This window comes from Bubalus kerabau, chromosome X (assembly GCF_029407905.1).
Source record: "Bubalus kerabau isolate K-KA32 ecotype Philippines breed swamp buffalo chromosome X, PCC_UOA_SB_1v2, whole genome shotgun sequence".
NCBI classification, from domain to species: domain Eukaryota; kingdom Metazoa; phylum Chordata; class Mammalia; order Artiodactyla; family Bovidae; genus Bubalus; species Bubalus kerabau.
In genome coordinates, this window is record NC_073647.1 from 92709632 (window position 1) to 92728989 (window position 19358).

Here is a 19358-nt window from a genome sequence, read left to right on the forward strand (position 1 = left end):
CAGTTCTTCGCATCAGGTGGCCAAAGCATTGGAGTTTCAGCTTCAGCATCAGTCCTTCCAATGAATAGGACTGATTTCCTTTAGGATGGACTGGTTGGATCTCCTTGCAGTCCAAGGGAGTCTCAAGAGTCTTCTCCAACACCACAGTTCAAGAGCATTAATTCTTAGTCACTCAGCTTTCTTTATGGTCCAACTCTCACGTCCATACATGACTACTAGAAAAATTTTGATTATACAGATCTTTGTACTGATCAGTATGAAAGACCAAGATTAAAGGCAGAGAGGTTGTAACAATAATCCAGAGTGTAAATGATGACGGTCTGGTCTGAGTTTGGCAGTGGGAGATGCGAAGAAGGTACTAGAGTCAAGAATTATGTATTAAGCTTTGTTCTAGGTAGATGGTGGCACCAGCAATGATTTTATCCTCCTTTCAATTTAATATACTGACAATCTGCTGTGTCCTGGATACTTCTAGATGCCAAGAATGCAAAGATAATTAAGATATATGCCCTGCCCTTAGGAATCTCTTGGTTTAGTGGGGTGGACAGACCAAACTGTGAAAAACAGATGTGATATAATGTATGTATTATGTGTTTGTTATATGATAGAGTTCTGGACAGGTGGGAGCACCATGTGGAAATGGCTAACCCACTTGGGGAAAGGCTTCATGGTCATGACATTTGAGTTGGTTGTCAGACATTGAAAAGGTTGTTGCCAGGCAGAGCAGGGAGAGTATGGATTTCGGGGTGAAGAATCACATGCAGGTATATAGAAGTATGAAAGGACCTGGTCATCATCTAGGATGAATGGGAAGCTGGTTATGGCTCCACTACAGGGATGGCAAATAAGTTTACCTCATGTGCTAACTGCATTTGATTAGCAGTAGCTCTCAATCAAGGTATCATTGTCTACCTATCACTGTCAAAGCTAGAAATACAGGCCTCCATTATCCCCACATCTTGCTGATTCTGCTTCCTAAATGGTTTTTTACTCCAACCCCTTCTTTGTACCTTCCACTGACAGTCTCAGGCTAGGCTTTCATTTATGAAAGGGTTGTATTAAGAAGGATTCTGACGCCTTGTCTGGGGTTAATGGGAAAGAGTAACATGATCAATTGGCAATATCTGCCATGGGTATTAAAAAGAGGAATGGCAATTGTGCATGTCACATCCCTGGGCTAGAGGGTATGAAGCTGGAAATGGCAGGAAGTGATACCTTAAGAGTACAGTTTCAAGACTTGAGATTGAAGCATTATGAGCTAGAGGTGTTCAGTTGATAAGTAGATAGAGAGCTCAGAAGATAGGTAGATTTTTGGAATTATCAATGAACAGAGCAGAGGTGGATAAACTTTTCCTGGAATGGTCCAAATAGTAAATACTTTAGACTTTGTAGGCCACAAGGTATCTGTTGTACCTATTCAACTTTGTGGTTTTAGTTTCAAAGCTATCGTAGACAATATTTAAATGAATGGGTATACTGTGTTCTGATAAAACTTTATTAACAAAAACACATCAGGCTGGGTTTGGCCTGTGGACTATAATGTAGATGATATACAGCATACAGTCACAAGACGTAATATAGTATAGTTAGCACCAGACAAGACGGGTTTCAGTCCCAGCTCTGCATACTAATTTTGTGACATTGAACAAGTCAGTTAAACTTTCTTGATTATTTCTCCCTCCATAAAGTGGAGCTTCAGGCTAGTACCAGTTTTACTTACTTCCTGTGAGAAATAACTTAACTGAGCTATTCCATATAAGCACTAATACAGTACCTGGCCCATAGTAAATGCGCAATAAATGTTTGCAATTGTTCATAGCATTGTTACTATCAGGATTGTTCATATTGTTAGAGATTTCAGTTAAAATCGCAAGAATGGATAAGATCACTGAGAAAAAGTAGGTTGTGCAGAAGTGAAAAGACAACATCAACATTTAAGGGGCAGAGAGGAAGAATCCAGAGAAGGAACTGATAGCATTGTAGAAGGAGCCTCAGAAACAAGTAGTGTACAGGAATCTAAGGAAGGAAACTGTTTTAAGAAAGGATGAGAGGCAAAAGTCATCCATCCACATTAGAAAAATGAGTAAAGGAGTGAAAAGGCAGTTATCAAAAGACATATAAAAAGACAATAAACGTATAAAAAGATGCTCATCTTCACTGATAATCAAAGACGTGAAAGCAAAATCATGTGTTTTTCTTGTTCATCTATGATATTGGCAAAGATATAAAAGATAGAACAGTGTTACCAAGGCTACAAAGAAACAGGCATTCTTGTGTACTTGCTGGTGAGAATGTAAATTCTTTTGGACTTTCCAAAGAACAGTTTAGCAGTATGTATCAAAATAAAAATAAACAGATTCTATGAGACAACAATCTTACTTCTGGGAATTTACCCCAAAGGGGATACAAAATTGTACACATGGATTTTTAAAATACGTGTAGCAACACTGTTCCCAGCATCATGATAGCAAAAACAACCTAAAATATTCAACAGTAGGAAAATTATTATGGCAGATACAAACAACAGAATAGTATTCAGCCTTTAAAAATTATAACATGGCTCTATATTTATTGACATTGAAATATCCATAGAATATGGCCGTGACATATTATGGAAGGTTATAAAGCAGCAGTGTAACATTTTCTTCATTAAATAAAACTTTGCTTCCTAGCAAACAGTAGTTTTGTGTTTTTTTCCCCCCAGAAGTGAGATTTCAAGTCATTGTACTTTTTGATAAAGTTTGCATAGTTGAGCATTTTTTATTGAGCATGTGTCATTTATAGAAACAGTAACAAGTATTGTGCTGATAAATCAGATATCTGAAAAAAAAATAAAGCCCTAAATTTGTAGTATTTGATAATTTCAATTATATAAATAATCCCAAGGGCTTCCAAAATTCCTGAATATTGGATACTCAGATCTCCCTAGCTGGCTTTAACACAACACTGGCGATAACTATTTCAAACAAAAGAAAGAATCAGGGTATGTTTACCAGTGTCAGGTGCTGATCAAGTAAGATGGATATTAAAGGTTACTTGTCGCTGGTAAACCTGGTAAAAGGAGTTTAAGTGGAACAGACAGCTGCAAAGTAAATGGGAAAGAAGGAAGTGGAGAAAGCAAGCAATTGTGTAGAAAACTAAAGGAAAGAAATGGTCACTTGAGGAAGATGGTCAAGGAAAGTTTAATTGGGCAGGGTGAGGGGATGTTTGGGAAGAAAGACCAAACAGAGAAAAAATAAGAACTTTTTCATTTCTTACTTTGAATAACCTTTAGAGTTCACAGCATGTACACGAATGTTCTTGAAAGAACCCCTAGAACTTGGTGTTATTGGGGAATCTGAGTCTCGGAATGGAGAAGTGGCTTGCCCCAGGTGTCACAGACAGTGAGCCACATTTGTGTGTGCCTGTTGGATGCCACCCACTGGTTAAGCCCTGAAAATACCAAGATGGAGAAAATGTGGCCACTAGCACGTATATCCCAACCCTCCAACCTGGGTCTTCTCTCTCATGATTTTAGGTTCTTTTTCTTCTCGTCTTAGTTAGGTCATGAAACTGGATATAGACTATTTGTTCCTGCTTGGAAGAAGAGAAGAAAGTGTAGCATGGGAGGGCAAAGGGTTATTAAGTGACTGTGAAGTTGAGTCTGTTGAGGACTGAGGAAGAGTCTGTGGAATTGGCAATCAAACGATCACTGGTATAATTTTCAGTGCTGTTAAAAGAGCAGACTGAAGAGCAAATGAACAATGAAAAAAATAAGGCTGTAGAGAAAAAGACAGGTTTAGAGAGAGAGAGAAGGGAAGCTATAGATGAAGTTTAGTAAAATATGGATAATTTTTAAAGGATTGCTCACATTATCCCAAATTTGGCCAGTGAGAGCCCCTTCAAGCCAGCTCCTATGTGTTTTATACATGACCCGATCAGGTCTCTAGTGCATCTTTGCTTTCTGGTGTACAAGGTTCCCACAGTTTACACTGAACTTTCCCTGCCCCAGGTCTGGAATCAGCCAGTTCTCTCAGGAGCTCTGGTTCCTGTTAATAGGAAATGGTATTTCAGAACCACAAGCTAAGCACTAGGTATGCTCAGTGCTACTGATGTGCATTGCTTTTAGGCCTTTTCTGTAGACTGGGCTAGGAAATGTATTTTTTAGAAATTGTGAAAGTATTAATGGAATTGGATTATAGCAGTAAAATAATAATGATAATGATAATAATAATCTATTACCCCATAGCAATATTCTGAAAGGTGAAGGGGGAGAAAGATTTTCTTCCAGAAGAATATTAGCTAATAAATGTAGAAGGAAGATAGAATAGAAAATCACAGTTTTGCAGCCCCCAGTTTAATAATTGATTTTGGCGAAGATCATCAAATGGCTGCTAAAACCATTGGGTAAAAAGTTCTTGGGGAACAGGATATTCACTCAGTCTCAAATTATGACTCCATAGATTCCTTGATAATTACGAAGAGGGAAATGTAGATTTCCAATGGGAAGATCTGGCAGTCACTAGGTTAAACAAGTGATTAAACCCAGCATTGTCAATACCAGGACAACCTGACATTGTGCTTCCTGATGTGATGTAATAAGAAGTACAGAACACCATTTATGACATATCCTTACCAAAAATGTTTAACCTGAAATCTAAATATGAAGAAATACTTAGACAAACCCAGAATGTGGGACATTCAATAAGTCAACTGGCCTGGACTCTTCAAAATGCCATTATGAAAAACAAAAGAAGGTAGATAAATTGTTCTAGATTAAAAGAGGACAATGAGCTCTAACAATAAAAGGCAGTCTGTCAACCTTGGATGGAGTCTGAACTGAGGGGATGGTGGGTCACAAACAGCTTTGAAAAATGTTTTTGGAATAATTTGGTAAATTTGAATATGGAATATACTTTAGATGTCATTATATTGAATTAATGTTGATTTTTTTCTTGGGTGAGATAATTTCAAAATTATTCTCTTTTACTCTAGAACAATTCATCTAACTTCTTTTGTTTCTCATAATAATGGCTTTTAAAGAGACAAGGCCAGTTGACTTACTGACTGTCCCATGCATGCTGAAGTATTTGGGAGTGAAGTATCTTCGTATTTGTGTCTTACTTTCAGATGGCTCAGCAAAGTAGGAAGGAGAAACGGAGCATGCACACACAAAGGTATATGTGTGTGCATGTGCCTGCATGTTTTGTTTAGAAAGAGAACAAATGTGGAAATTAGAAGCAATTTGTTAATCTAGCTGAAAGATACATGACTACTCATTGTCCTGTCCTTTCAACTGTTTTGTAGGTTTGAAAGTTTTTGAAATAAGGAGTTAAACACTCCTTTTTAAAACTGAAAATGTATGGTGGAATTGAACAAGTGGTGTTGGGACAATTGGATCCACAGATATAAAAAGATGACATTAAACCCTTACCTCATACTATACATAAAATTATTTCAAAGTGAATGAAACCTAAATTTAAGAGCTAAAACTATAAAACTTTGAGAATAAAATGAAAATCTTTGAGACTTTGGTAAGGCAACAACAAAAGCATGATTCATAAAACAAAAACATGATAAACTGGACTCATCAAAATTAAAAACTTCAAAAGACACCATTATAACAATGAAAAGACAAGTCATAAATTGGGAAAAAAAATACCTGCAAATTACATATCTGATAAAGGTCTCATATCTGTAAAGGTCTTTTTATAATATACAAAGAACTCTTATAATTCAGTATGACAGACAACCCAATTTTAAAATGGGCAAAAGATTAGAATAGACATTTTACCAAAAATATATATATGAACAGTTAATAAACACATGAGAAGATGCTCAATATCACTAATCATTAGGGAAGTGCAAATTAGAATCATAATGAGATACTACTAAACATCCACAAGAATGATTATAACAAAAATACAGACAGTAAATGTTGAGAAATAAGCAACCTCATACATTGCTGGTGGGAATGTAGAGTGGTGTAGACACTTTGGGAAACATTTTAATACTTTCTTAAGAAGTTAAATATAAATTTATCATACATCCCAGCAGTTCCACTCCTGGTAGAAATAAAAACATATAGCTACACAAAAACACATGAATGTTCATAGGAGTTCTATTCTGTTCTATTCTGTTTGGTTATTAATAATAATCAAAAAGTGAAAAAAACTCAAATGTTCATCAACTAGTGCATGGATAAACAAATTGTGGTATATCTGTATAACAATAATATTCAGGGATTTTAAAAGTAATGAAAAACTGATACATGCTGCAGTGTGAATGAACCTCAAAAGCATGCTTAGCAATCATGTTAGCTCTCAAGACATTTATCCAGTTGAGTTGAAAACTTAATGTCCATACAAAAACATGCACACAGTTTTTTTTTTATAGCAACTTAATTCATAATTGCCAAAATCTAGAGGCAACCAAGAAGTCCATCAATAGATAAATGGATGAGCAAAATCTTACATCCTTACAATGGAATATTATCAGCAAGAAAAAATGAGCTAACCTGTATTGTAGAATTGAAATTAGCTAAGAGTAGAACTTAAATATTCTCACAAAAAGATAATAATAAATATGTGAGATGATGTATGTGTTAATTAATTAGGTGGGAGCAGTCCTTTCATAATGTACACATATATCAAATCACCATGATGTACACTTTAAATATATATATCAGTTAGAGCTCAGTAAAGCTGATTTTTTTAATGACCTATCAAGCCATGAAAAGACATGTAGAAAATTTAAATGCATATTGCTAAGGGACAGAAGCCAGTCTGAAAAGCCAGACTGTATGATTCCAACTACATGACATTCTGAAAAGGCAAAACTAGAGAGGCAGTAAAATAAAATGATAGGTGATTGCCAGCAGCCCGGAGGAGAGAGGAGGAACAATTAGGTGGAAAATGGGATTTTTAGGGCAGTGAAACTATGTGATTGTGTAATAGTGGGTACATGACATCATACATTTGTCAAAACTCATATAACTGTACAACAGTAAGACTGAACCCTAATGTAAGCTATTATTTTATTTAATAGTAATATGTCAATATTGTAACAAATGTAGCATGCTACTACATGATGTTAATAGGGGAAACTGTATTCTGGAGAGAGGATATATGGGAATTCTCTGTCCTGTCTGTTTTATTTTTCTGTAAAACTAAAACTGTTCATAATACACATTATGCTAAGTAAAAGAAGCCACATCGAAAAGACCACATATGTTTGATTCCATTTATGTGAAATGTCCAGAAAGACTAATCTATAGAGACAGAAACCAAAAAAGTGCTTGACTGGATCTAGGGGTAGAAACAGGGATTAACTATAAATAAGCATGAGGAGTCTTATTGGGATGATAAGGTTCTAAAAGTGCATTACGGTGATGGTTGCCCAGCTCAGTAAATTTATTAAAACTCGTTGCATTGTATACTTAACATAGATGAACTTTATGGTATCTAAATTATACCTCAATTTTGAAAACTCAGCAGTGGCCACAGGACTGGAAAAGGTCAGTTTTCACTCCAATCCCAAAGAAACGTAATGCCAAAGAATGCTCAAACTACCACACAATTGCACTCATCTCACACGCTAGTAATGTAATGCTCAAAATGCTCCAAGCCAGGCTTCAGCAATATGTGAACTGTGAACTTCCAGATGTTCAAGCTGGTTTTAGAAAAGACTGAGGAACCAGAAATCAAATTGCCAACATCTGCTGGATCATGGAAAAAGCAAGAGAATTCCAGAAAAACATCTATTTCTGCTTTATTGACTAGGCCAAAGCCTTTGACTGTGTGGATCACAATAAACTGTGGAAAATTCTGAAAGAGATGGGAATACCAGACCACCTGACCTGCCTCTTGAGAAATCTTATGCAGTTCAGTTCAGTCCAGTCTCTCAGTCGTGTCCAACTCTTTGCAACCGCATGAACCACGGTACGCCAGGCCTCCCTGTCCATCACCAACTCCCAGAGTCCACCCAAACCCACGTCCATTGAGTCGGTGATGCCATCCAACCACCTCATTCTCTGTCATCCCCTTCTCCTGCTCTCAATCTTTCCCAGCATTAGGGTCTTTTCAAATGAGTCAACTCTTCACATCAAGTGGCCAAAGTATTGGAGTTTCAGCTTCAACATCAGTCCTACCAATGAATACACAGGACTGATCTTTAGGATGGACTGGTTGGATTTCCTTGCAGTCCAAGGGACTCTTAAGAGTCTTTTCCAACAGCACAGTTCAAAAGCATCAATTCTTCGGTGCTCAGCTTTCTTTATAGTCCAACTCTCACATCCATACATGACCACTGGAAAAACCATAGCCTTGACTAGACGGACCTTTGTTGGCAAAGTAATGTCTCTGCTTTTTAATATGCTGTCTAGGTTGGTCATAACTTTCCTTCCAAGGAGTAAGCATCTTTTCATTTCATGGCTGTAATCACCATCTGCAGTGATTTTGGAGCCCAGAAAAATAGTTAGCCACTGTTTCCACTGTTCCCCCATCTATTTGCCATGAAGTGGTGGGACCAGATGCCATGATCTTAGTTTTCTGAATGTTGAGCTTTAAGCCAACTTTTTCACTCTCCTCTTTCACTTTCATCAAGAGGCTCTTTAGTTCTTCTTCATTTTGTGCCATAAGGATGGTGTCATCTGCATATCTGAGGTTATTGAGATTTCTCCTGGCAATCTTGATTCCAGCTTGTGCTTCTTCCAGCCCAGCGATTCTCATGATGTACTCTGCATATAAGTTAAATAAGCAGGGTGACAATATCCAGCCTTGACGTACTCCTTTTCCTATTTGGAACCAGTCTGTTGTTCCATATCCAGTTCTAACTTTTGCTTCCTGACCTGCATATAGGTTTCTCAAGAGGCAGGTCAGGTGGTCTGCTATTCCCATCTCTTTCAGAATTTTCCACAGTTTATTGTGATCCACACAGTCAAAGGCTTTGGCATAGTCAATAAAGCAGAAATAGATGTTTTTCTGGAACTCTCTTGCTTTTATGATGATCCAGCAGATGTTGGCAATTTGGTCTCTGGTTCCTCTGCCTTTTCTAAAACCAGCTTGAACATCTGGAAGTTCACAGTTCACATATTGCTGAAGCCTGGCTTTGAGAATTTTGAGCATTATTTTACTAGCGTGTGAGATGAGTGCAATTGTGTGGTAGTTTGTGCATTCTTTGGCATTGCCTTTCTTTGGGATTGGAATGAAAACTGACCTTTTCCAGTCCTGTGGCCACTGCTGAGTTTTCCAAATTTGCTGGCATATTGAGTGCAGCACTTTCACAGCATCATCTTTCAGGCTTGGAATAGCTTAACTGGAATTCCATCACCTCCACTAGCGTTGTTCATAGTGATGCTTTCTAAGGCCCACTTACTTCACATTCCAGGATGTCTGGCTCTAGGTGACTGTGTAGATCACAACAAACTGTGGAAAAGTCTGAAAGAGATGGGAATACCAGACCACCTGACCTGCCTTCTGAGAAACATGTATGCAGGTCAAGAAGCAACTGTTAGAACCAGGCATGGAACAACAGACTGGTTCAGAATTGGGAAAGGAGTGTGTCAAGGCTGTATTTTGTCACCCTGCTTATTTAACTTATATGCGGTGTACATCATATGAAATGCCGGGCTGGATGAAGCTCAAGCTGGAATCAAGATTGCAGGGAGAAATATCAGTAACCTCAGGTATGGAGATGACACCACCCTTATGGCAGAAAGCAAAGGGAAACTAAAGAATCTCTTGATGAAAGTGAAAGAAGGCAAAAAAGCTGGCTTAAAACTCAACATTCAAAAAGCCAAGACGTGGCATCTAGTCCCATCACTGCACAGCAAATAGATGGGGAAACAGTAGAAACAGTGACAGACTTTGTTTTCTTGGGCTCCAAAATTGCTGCAGACAGTGACTGCAGCCATGCAATTAAAAGACACCTGCTCCTTGGAAGAAAAGCTGTGATAAACCTAGACAGTGTATTAAAAAGCAGAGACATTACTTGCCTACAAAGTTCCATATAGACAAAGCTGTTTTTTCCAGTAGTCATGTACAGATGTGAGAGCTGGACAATAAAAGAGGCTGAGCACTGAAGAACTGATGCCTTTGAACTGTGGTGCTAGAAAAGACTCTTGAAAGTCCATTAGACAGCAAGGAGATCAAATCAGTCAATCCTAAAGGAAATCAACCCTGAATATTCCCTGGAAGGACTGATGCTAAAGCTGAAGCTCCAATACTTTGGCCACCTGATGAAAAGGGCCAACTCATTGGAAAGACCCTGATGCTGGGTAAGATTGATGGCAGGAGGAGAAGGGGTCAACAGAGGATGAGATGGTTGGATGTCATCACCAATTCAATGGACATGAGTTCGAGCGAGCTGTGGAAGTTGGTGATGGACAGGGAAGCCTGGTGTGCTGCAGTCCATGGGGTCACAAAGAATCAGATAGGACTGAGCAACTGAACAACAACAAAAGCAAACCATGTAACTGCAGACATGCACACCATTATCCTTTTGATGTTTCTTAGGAATAACAAGAAGGCCACTGTGTCTGGAGCAGAGTAATGGGGACAGTGGAGGGATAGGGCCCAGAAGTGGACAGGGGCTCCATCATGCAAGACTTTGTGGACCATGATAGGACTTTGGATTTTATTATGAACATGATGGACTTTTGAGCAGGGTACTGGGACTTGGTGAGTTTGTGGTATCCATTGTAAGGAGCGAGAAAGAGACAATTAGAAGTCAATGATGACTAAGCAGCCTTGAAACCCACCTGAGACTGGGAACCATTATTGAATGATGGTGTAAATATGCAGTTATGTGATTTATTTCAACAGCTTTTGGTCATCCTCGCTCTGGGAGCAGAATAAACATTTGAGTGGTCAGATTGATTTAAAGTTGGGATTTAAAGTTCAGATGCTAGAAGGAAATTGCCTAACATGGTTTACCATGGTAAACTAAGTCATAAGTATTAATAAGTGCTCAGGTAGGTTCTTATAGAGAAAAATTGAATGCTCAGGAGCCCTTGAGAAAGAAAGTACTATATTTCTGCCTTTTGCCTTCTTTCACAACTGCTGTTGGCAATTGCTGTAAGCAATTAGAAGCAATTTAGTGAAAAGAACATTAAGAGTCAGGAGACAACTATGAGCCTCAGCTCTCCCAGTGCCTGTGACACCAGGCTAAATTGTCACATCTGCCAGCTATGAGAAGGCTAAAGAAGTCATCTTTCTTGGTTAAATCTTTCCAAGAAATTCGCTTTGTACCATTAAATAAAACACTTCAACTTTTCTTGGCAGTAGTTCTCCTGAATTTTCTCTTTCCTACCAAATTTCGCCATTCTACCTTGTGCTAATGACTACTTATACAATATCTCTTCATAGAAGAAAAGGGAATTCATATCAGATGCTATACCTGCTCTGCTCAGAACCCTCCGATGGCGTCCCATCTCATTGAGAACCAAGTCCATACTCCTTGTGATAGCCCCTGTGATTTGGTCCCTTTGGAACTCATTTTGTGCCATTCTTCATCATTAACTGTGTCTTAGCTGCGCTGGCCTTTCTGCTACTCAAAGAGGCTAAGGGAGTTCTTTCCTGGCTCAGAGCTTTGACAGTGCTGTTCTCTCAGCCTGGAAGACTTCTCCATCTCTGTATGGGTGAGTTTCTTTTCATTTTACAGGTCTCCGTTTAAACATCACCTATTCAGAGAAGCTTTCCTGACCAACCTATATGAGGTAGCCCCCGTCCACACCCTATTACTCTCTATCACATTACTATGTGCTATTTTTGTAATATTGCTTGTCACAATATGTTGTTTTCTTGTTTGTTTCTGTATTTTTCCATCTGCTTCTACAACCCTACCCCTCACACACTGTGAGGTCCTTGAGAATAAGCTCTTATCTGTATTATCTGTTCATCATTATTCCCAGAGTATAGAACAGAGTGAGTGCTCAGTACAGATGTGTGTGTCAAAGGAGGAAGAAGAGAGAAGCCTCTTTTGTTACCTGTGCCAAATAAGTAATCCCTCATTAAGATTATTATTCAAGATTTTTAGAGCAATGAAAATACTCTGTATGATACCATATGATGAATGCTTGTTATTATACAGTTGTCCAAATCCATAGAATGAAGAACATTAGGAATGAACCTTAATGTAAACTATGGGTTTTGGGTAATCATGCTGTGTCTGTGAGTTCATCAGTTGTAACAAACGCATCACTCTAGTGAAAGATGTTGATAGGAGTGGGCTATGCACGTGTGAGGGAAAGGGTTGTAGGGAATATCTTTGTACTTTCCTGTCAATTTTGCTGTGAATTTTAAAGTACTACAAAAACTGTCTTCATGAAAAAATTAAAATTAAGAATTAGATACAGCTCTGGGAAAAAATATTCCTCAAACACTTAGTTATTTGTGTTGCCCTCTACTGGACTCTCCTGTAAATGGGATAAAATCTTGATATCCTGGATAATCTGGAATATTAGAAGATTATCAATTTTTTATAATTTTATAAATGTATTAAAGTGTAGTTGATTAACAATGTTGTGTTTCAGGTGTACAGAAAAGTGATCAGTTAGAGATACATATATATCTTTTTTCAGATTCTTTTTCCTTGTAGAGTATTACAAATTAGGAGGATTATCGTACTATAGACTTTCAGAGTCAGAAAGAACTAGAAGTCACCTAGTCTAACCTCTCTCTCCACGTAGAAACCTTTCTACAGCATCGATCCCAGGAATTCTTTAGAGGTGCTTCAGTAGCCACTATAGGAGGTAAAGGATTTACTAAATATATAGGGTTCGAATGCCCAGATGACCATCTGCTACTCACACTTTAGCCAGAGTATTGCTAATTTTGTTTGTTTTATATGTTGGGATTCCACATAAAATTTCATTTGAAAAAAAAATTCTGCTGCTTAAGAAAAGTTTAAAAACTATTGATCTGACTTCTGCCCAAACATGCACACCTACTAGGAACTTGCTGTCTTGATATTCCTTCATGCTGTTTCCACATCTTTGTCTTCGATATTTAAAGGTGATGCTACTGACAGCAGTCACCACTTCAGCATGTGCTTGTCACTGCAAAGACAAATATGCCCTGAACAATTCTATCTACATTTAAAGCCTGACCATTGGTTTGAGGGAGTAGCCATGAGTTGAAGAAGCTATTTATTTCCTAGATTCAGTCTCCTGGAGGCCTGCAGCTATGCTGCAATACTCAGAACTCCTTCAAATATGACCTTCCAGCATATCTTCCACCCTCTTCATTTGTTTCACATCAGTGAATTACCTTCCACATTAAATTTCACCCAAGAGAAATCCATCCACTTTGCCAATTGATGCAAGTCATTTCAGTTTTAAGTGTGTCTACCAAACAGTACTGCCACATCTAACTTTATTTGGAGACATGTTTAATACAAAGCTCCCTATTCTATCACACATTTAAAGAAACAAAAAACTAATGACATGTCTCTAGAGCCAGGACCAGCCTCTATGAAAACCCACGGTTGGTCTGTTTGTATGTTCTGAGAGGGAGATTGGTCAATGAGTCATGGGCCCTTAAAGTTTCCTAATTTGGGTACTGATCAGTCTATTTTTTAGTGATATGTTCCTTTGTTTTTCTAGTTTATCACATTTGAATTTGTAAATGTATAATCCAAAGGTAATTTTTCTATTTATTCAATATAAATAATAGAAATCTTTTCCTCCATATTTTAGACATTTCACCATTCCTATAAATTCTTTAAAATTTTTTTTAAATTTTTTTAATATAAATTTATTTATTTTAATTGGAGGTTAATTACTTCACAATATTGTATTTAAAAAGCTTTCTTCAGAGCCTATCATGTGCCAAGTACTGTGCTAGGTATTGACAGTATAAAGATGCATAAGGTACAGTCCTTGCTCTCGAAGAGTTTATAGTCTAATAGAGGAGACAGGTATAGGAACTAATCATTGCAGCCTGGTTTGCTAAGTACTATGGTGGAGGTTTGAATAAACTGCTAGAACAATTGTATGCCTGGGAAAAGAAGGTGGAACTTTAGGGACATCTTCACAGCTGGATTTTAAAAGATGGCAAGGAGGTTGTCAAGCAAAGATGACACATGCAAAGCCACAGAGACTTGCAGAATGTATTATGTTTAAGATAGGGAGAAGAGTCTGATGCAGTTAAGTGTTAGGTACTTGAGGGCGATGGTGAGATGAGACCTGAGAAACAGTCAAGGACAAAATTATGAAGGGCCTTGTGTCCTATGCCAAAGAAAGGATCTTTTCTTCCTGTGGGCATGGGGACTCATTGAGGGGTTTTTAAGCAGGGTAGTGATATCGTCAGAATCGTGCTTTAGAATGTTATAATGAGCAATGTAACGGTGCAATAGAGCAGGGAACTGTGGGAGTTCCAGAGCACTGCTAGAGGCTCTGGAACACGTGGCAAATTCCTTAAGTAGTCTGGGACATACATTGTCTTTGTTTCCTAACTGTAAAAGAGGAATAGCCATTTTTTCCAACTTCACATAGTGCTAATGAGAGTAAATGAGATCATAAATCCTCTGAGCCTCATAGAAGAAAGCTTCCGGTTTAGAGTTAGGTGGTTGGAAGTTGAGACAAGCATGTCTACACCATATACTTTGACACTTATTCATGCACATCTTATGGGTTTTTTTTTTTTTTTTTTTTTTTTACGTTAGTCTTTCTTACACCTTAATTCAACTTAGTCATTAGCTCCTCAAGGGCAGGGTCAAGAGTATTTTGCATTGTCTACAAACCTTTTTACAGAGACAGAGCACAGAATGAGTCCCTAGCACCTACCTGCAGTCTGATTGCGTACGGTGTCCTGTCTCAGGTGGACTGCCTGAGACTGAAGCATCCAAAAAGGCCCCTGGACTACTGGGAACCAACAGTGATGTTATATTTCAGGGCTCTTCCTCTAGGGGTGAACACAGAGATTCCAAGCCTTGTTCAACCAGGCCTGTGAGTGCCAGGACGGCTTTTTACTTCTTGTAAAATTTACTTCTTGCAAAATTGTATGAAAATTACTTTTCATATAAAAAGTTCCTTTTCTATGAAATAGAAATGATTACCATTTCACTAGGAAGTCACAATCTACAGGTGAAAGATACTGAGTAGAATATATGTATATAACAACTGTGGATGTCTGTGTGTATTTAGTCACTAAGTTGTATTCTACTCTTTGCGATCCCATGGACTGTAGCTGCCAGGCTCCTCTGTCCATGGGATTTCCCAGGCAAGAATACTGGAGTGGGTTGCCATTTCCTTCTCCAGGGGAGCTTCCAGACCCAGGGATTGAACTGCGTCCACATCTCCTGCATTTGCAGGCAGATTCTATAACACTGAGCCACCTGGGAAGCCCAATAATTGTGAATAATTTTTTCAGAATTTAACTAGTCCTTTGTTTGCAGAAAAGGTGTAAAAAGAATGCTAAAAATTGTATATTCTGTCTTTTGGGGTATTTATAATTAACATAGACATAACATGACAACTCTAGATGTTTTTAATCCAAGTTTTGAACAGTGTAAGTGACACATGCTCAAATGTTGTAGAGAGGCTTCATCCTATGGCCAAAACAATATGTGAGGAGCATCCATATGTTTTTCTTGTATGTCAGAAGTTACCCTAGATTTGCATCAGCAGAAGCTAGAAAGTCTGAAAGCATTCCCTGCAATTTTAAAGCAGGCACCATCCTCTCTCTCCTAATTCAAAAGAGGTTGTGATCAGTTCACTGGACACAATGGCATTTCCTCCTATCCACACCTAATATAAACTGTAGCCAATTAAATGGGGTCTATTACGTAGGTTGGGGATGCAAGCACATAAAGTCATTGGCTCTTGAGATACTCATCTTGTGTGCCAGGACCAGGTGCAGAAATACAAATACATATATATTAAGCCTGGGCCAGCTGCCTTGCCAGTGCTTTTGTGTTTTTTTCTGTGTAACTAGAAAAGGTTGAGCAGGCACAATTTCCATCAATCATACCTAAAATGTTATTTTTCTTGTGGAGGAAGAAAGTACATTTAATTCCTCAGCCCAATACTGATGTCTAAACCATTGAGGTTTTTTAAGTTTATTAAATGAGAGTTTAAAGTAAAAAGTGATATTTTTTATTAACCAGAGTGCTCAGGGAGGGAATATTCTGGTTAATTAAATTTTCTGATTCAGGGAACAGTTACATGACACATTTTTTTTGTTTCATACATATTCTTTAACCTCTTTAAAAATTTTATCTGTACTTTTCTGCCTTAGTAAGCACTGTAGACTGGAGCTGGCTGAAGTTTACTGCTATCTCTTAGTTACTCAGTGTTCCTATGCCCTAGATTCTAATTGGATAAGACCCTTGGTGGTAGCGGATACTGATGAAATCTGGGCTGAACCTGGGCTGCATGCTGGGAAATTGCTTTTGGGAACTTGTTTGGTTTCTTCTCATTTACTTTCTTCCCTAAAAGTAGACTATATGAAAAAAAAAATTCACTAGCCAAGTGAAGACTTTGATTTGCTAATCTATACTTTACTGAATAAAGACATATTTTACAACAGGAAAATTCCACCTGTGTCATCTGAGAAAAATGTACTAAAGAAGCTAAATCCAGAGAAATGAGACCTTGCACGTCCAAAGGAAACAAGTGAATTCAGTTCATCGTGACCTGTCTATTCAATTTATTCCCTAGCTGAGTTAATCTTACAGCAATCTTCAGGGACCTACTCACCACTTTGACTTTTCTGTAGTGCAAATGCTAGGTTCTGTTTTTAAGCTATCTAAGATTCTTGGTGGTAAATAGAACTGCTTTGCACTTTTTCCATTAGTTTACCTTGGACTGTATAATTATCCAAAAGGAAATATGGTCTGTAGATTCTAAAAGCGACCTTCTGGCACTTTGCAACATAATGAATTTGTAGTCAGTATTCTTGATTCATTTTCAGGTAAATATTACCTTATTTCTACTCTCCCAAGCCTTCATTTGTCTTCAATAGTGACTGCTTATCATGCCAAATGGTGTGTAGAGAGTGAGAACTGTGTAGAATTATGCTGCTGTCACGTTTATTTTATTTCTTGGATAACATTTTTGGTTTTGTCACACAGTTAATGGATTTGTTTCTTTTAACGAGTAGGGCCTTCTTGATCTAATCCTTTTTCACACATATTCCTGCATAAATTCTAAATCCAAAGGTGCTAGGTCAGTAGATAAATTGGGGTTATAGAGGAAGAGACCACCACAAAGTCAATTTGTACAGATTTGGCCCTGGGTCATTTACTCGCCTTTGGGGGATTTTAAAAACTCATTTATCCCGAACCCAAATAACCTGAAAGTTAAAATGATTAAAGTTGGTGGGTTATTATAGGAGACATCTGGATAGAAAAGTTGCTCCTAGAAGGATCTGTTGGGTTCATTTTTTAACCAAAAGTTCCTCAAATCAGAAAATGGCAAAGGGGATAGAAGCCACCATAAAAAGTAGTGAAGTGGTAAATTGGGAAAGACAAATAAAGAGGTAGTATAAAACTGACAAAATAGACTCATTTCACAGCATTACAAAACTGAAATGGTAAAAGGGAAAGAGACATGAAAGAGAAGAAGAGAATATTATGAGAAAGATGATAAGCAATAGATATTGAGAGAATGATATGAAAATTGTTTAGTTAAGTGATTAAGCTTTTGGGCTGAGGAGCCAGAGGCTGTCTAAATTCAAATTCAAGATCAGCCATTTCCTAACCTTAAGACCTTGGATGACTTATTCAGTTCAGTGCCTCAGTTGTGTCTGACTCTGCGGCCCCATGGACCGCACCACACAGGCCTCCCTGTCCTTCAACATCTCCCAGAGCTTGCTCAAACTCATGTCCACTGAATCAGTGATGCCATCCAGCCATCTCATCTTCTGTTGTCCCCTTCTCCTCCTGTCTTCAATCTTTCCCAACATCGGGGTCTTTCTTGATATCATGATCCAAGAATCCCTGATCTCTGACCTCATGGACATGAAAACACCAAATGCATATTAGCAAATGCAGTTGACTGAGCCCTGTGCTTTTTCTTTAAAATAGACTCTGTGGTTTACAGTTCACCAGGTCATGTAGAAACTATGTGTTTCTGGTAAAGCAAAAAAATGACCTAACCTCAAAGCTGTAGATATATTTCTCAAAGTTTTCAGAAATATGTATGTTGAACTTGGTTTGTCTTCCAAATACATTTGTGTTGATGATGTGAAAGACAAAATGCACTTGAAGAAATTATTTTATCCAGCTATTGGAATAGGGAGAGGATTGATTAATGAGTAATATATTAAAGGAAAGGAAAGAGGCCTGGCATTATAAAGGCAGGTAAATAAGGGGGTCATGTGCAAGTCTTACAGGAATCATTGGGAAAGCTGGAGATGGGTTTTATCTCAACAATATGCCAGGGTAGGATGGTCACTTGCAGTTCGCCTTTTCCTGGAAAAAAAAAAAAATGATAGGGATGGGAGTTCTTAACTATCACCACTTTCTGGGGAGAACAGGGCTCAGATAAACTTCAACATCGTAATTTCCTCCTTTTGGTTAAAACAAATATCATCCATCACTGAATAATTCAGAGGCCACCAGATAGTGATAAATCATAAGCCACCAGAGTAGGGTGAACAGGCATCTAAGAAATAGTCTCATGAGGAGTCTTGGTGTTATTCCTATAAATCCACTGGTTGAGAGGTGGTGGTAAAAATCAGTTGTTTTAGGGGCTTGGAGATCAGGCATCTTAAAAGAGGGAAAAATAAACTGTAAAAAAATACTAATGAAAAAGTTTGCATTATAGTAAGAGCCAAGAAGTAAACCATAAAGGTCAAGTGTATTCTAAGACAAGTGGAGGAAAACCCATTTTGCAGGAGCACTGTGGAAGGAGGATGCAGGTGCTTTTGGTGACAGTATCCAAAGTCTAGATTACCTCTCATATAAGGATGTATGTGACCTGAGCATTCCTCCAGACTTCCTTAGTGGTCCAGGCATCAGCTTATTCAAGGAGGTTTCCAGTCAGGCATTGTCTGCTGCAGTGATGAGTTCTTCCAGGTACATGTGGCTTTAGTTTGCAGGACTGCTTCAGATCCCAGGGAAGAGAGCAAGCTGTAAGGCAACATAGGATCCCAATAGGGATTTGGGCAGTCAGGTTAAAGAAAATTTGGAGAAGTTAGATTTGAGAATATTAGCCAGATATTGAAGAAAACTAGAAGAATTGAAAAGTTGCTAAGGATCAACAATTTGGGCAAGGTAATAGGATCCAGTCCAGTTTCCAAATAGGTACCAAAGCTGGTTTTTCTACACAGGAATGGAAGTCAATTACATCTACCACAGAAGACAAAGTTGGCATAGTCATCAGCAACCTGCAGTTTATAAAGATATACAAAATTGTCCAAAGACAATAACTAGAT

At 38.1% G+C, this 19358-nt stretch overlaps 1 protein-coding gene across 9 annotated transcripts in view; it reads left to right on the forward strand.

Annotated features, from left to right (window-relative positions):
• HDAC8 (histone deacetylase 8) overlaps window positions 1-19358 on the forward strand; it is a 239528-nt gene that overhangs the window by 39523 nt on the left and 180647 nt on the right. The window contains exon 5 of one of the 9 annotated variants that reach the window (XM_055564954.1): window positions 16509-17885. The exons of the other annotated variants lie outside the window; for them this stretch is intronic. Coding sequence (XP_055420929.1) covers window positions 16509-16569 — 61 coding nt within the window. The 3' untranslated portion in view covers window positions 16570-17885. Of the gene's footprint in view, window positions 1-16508; window positions 17886-19358 lie in introns of those variants that run through there. 9 annotated transcript variants of the gene reach the window in all.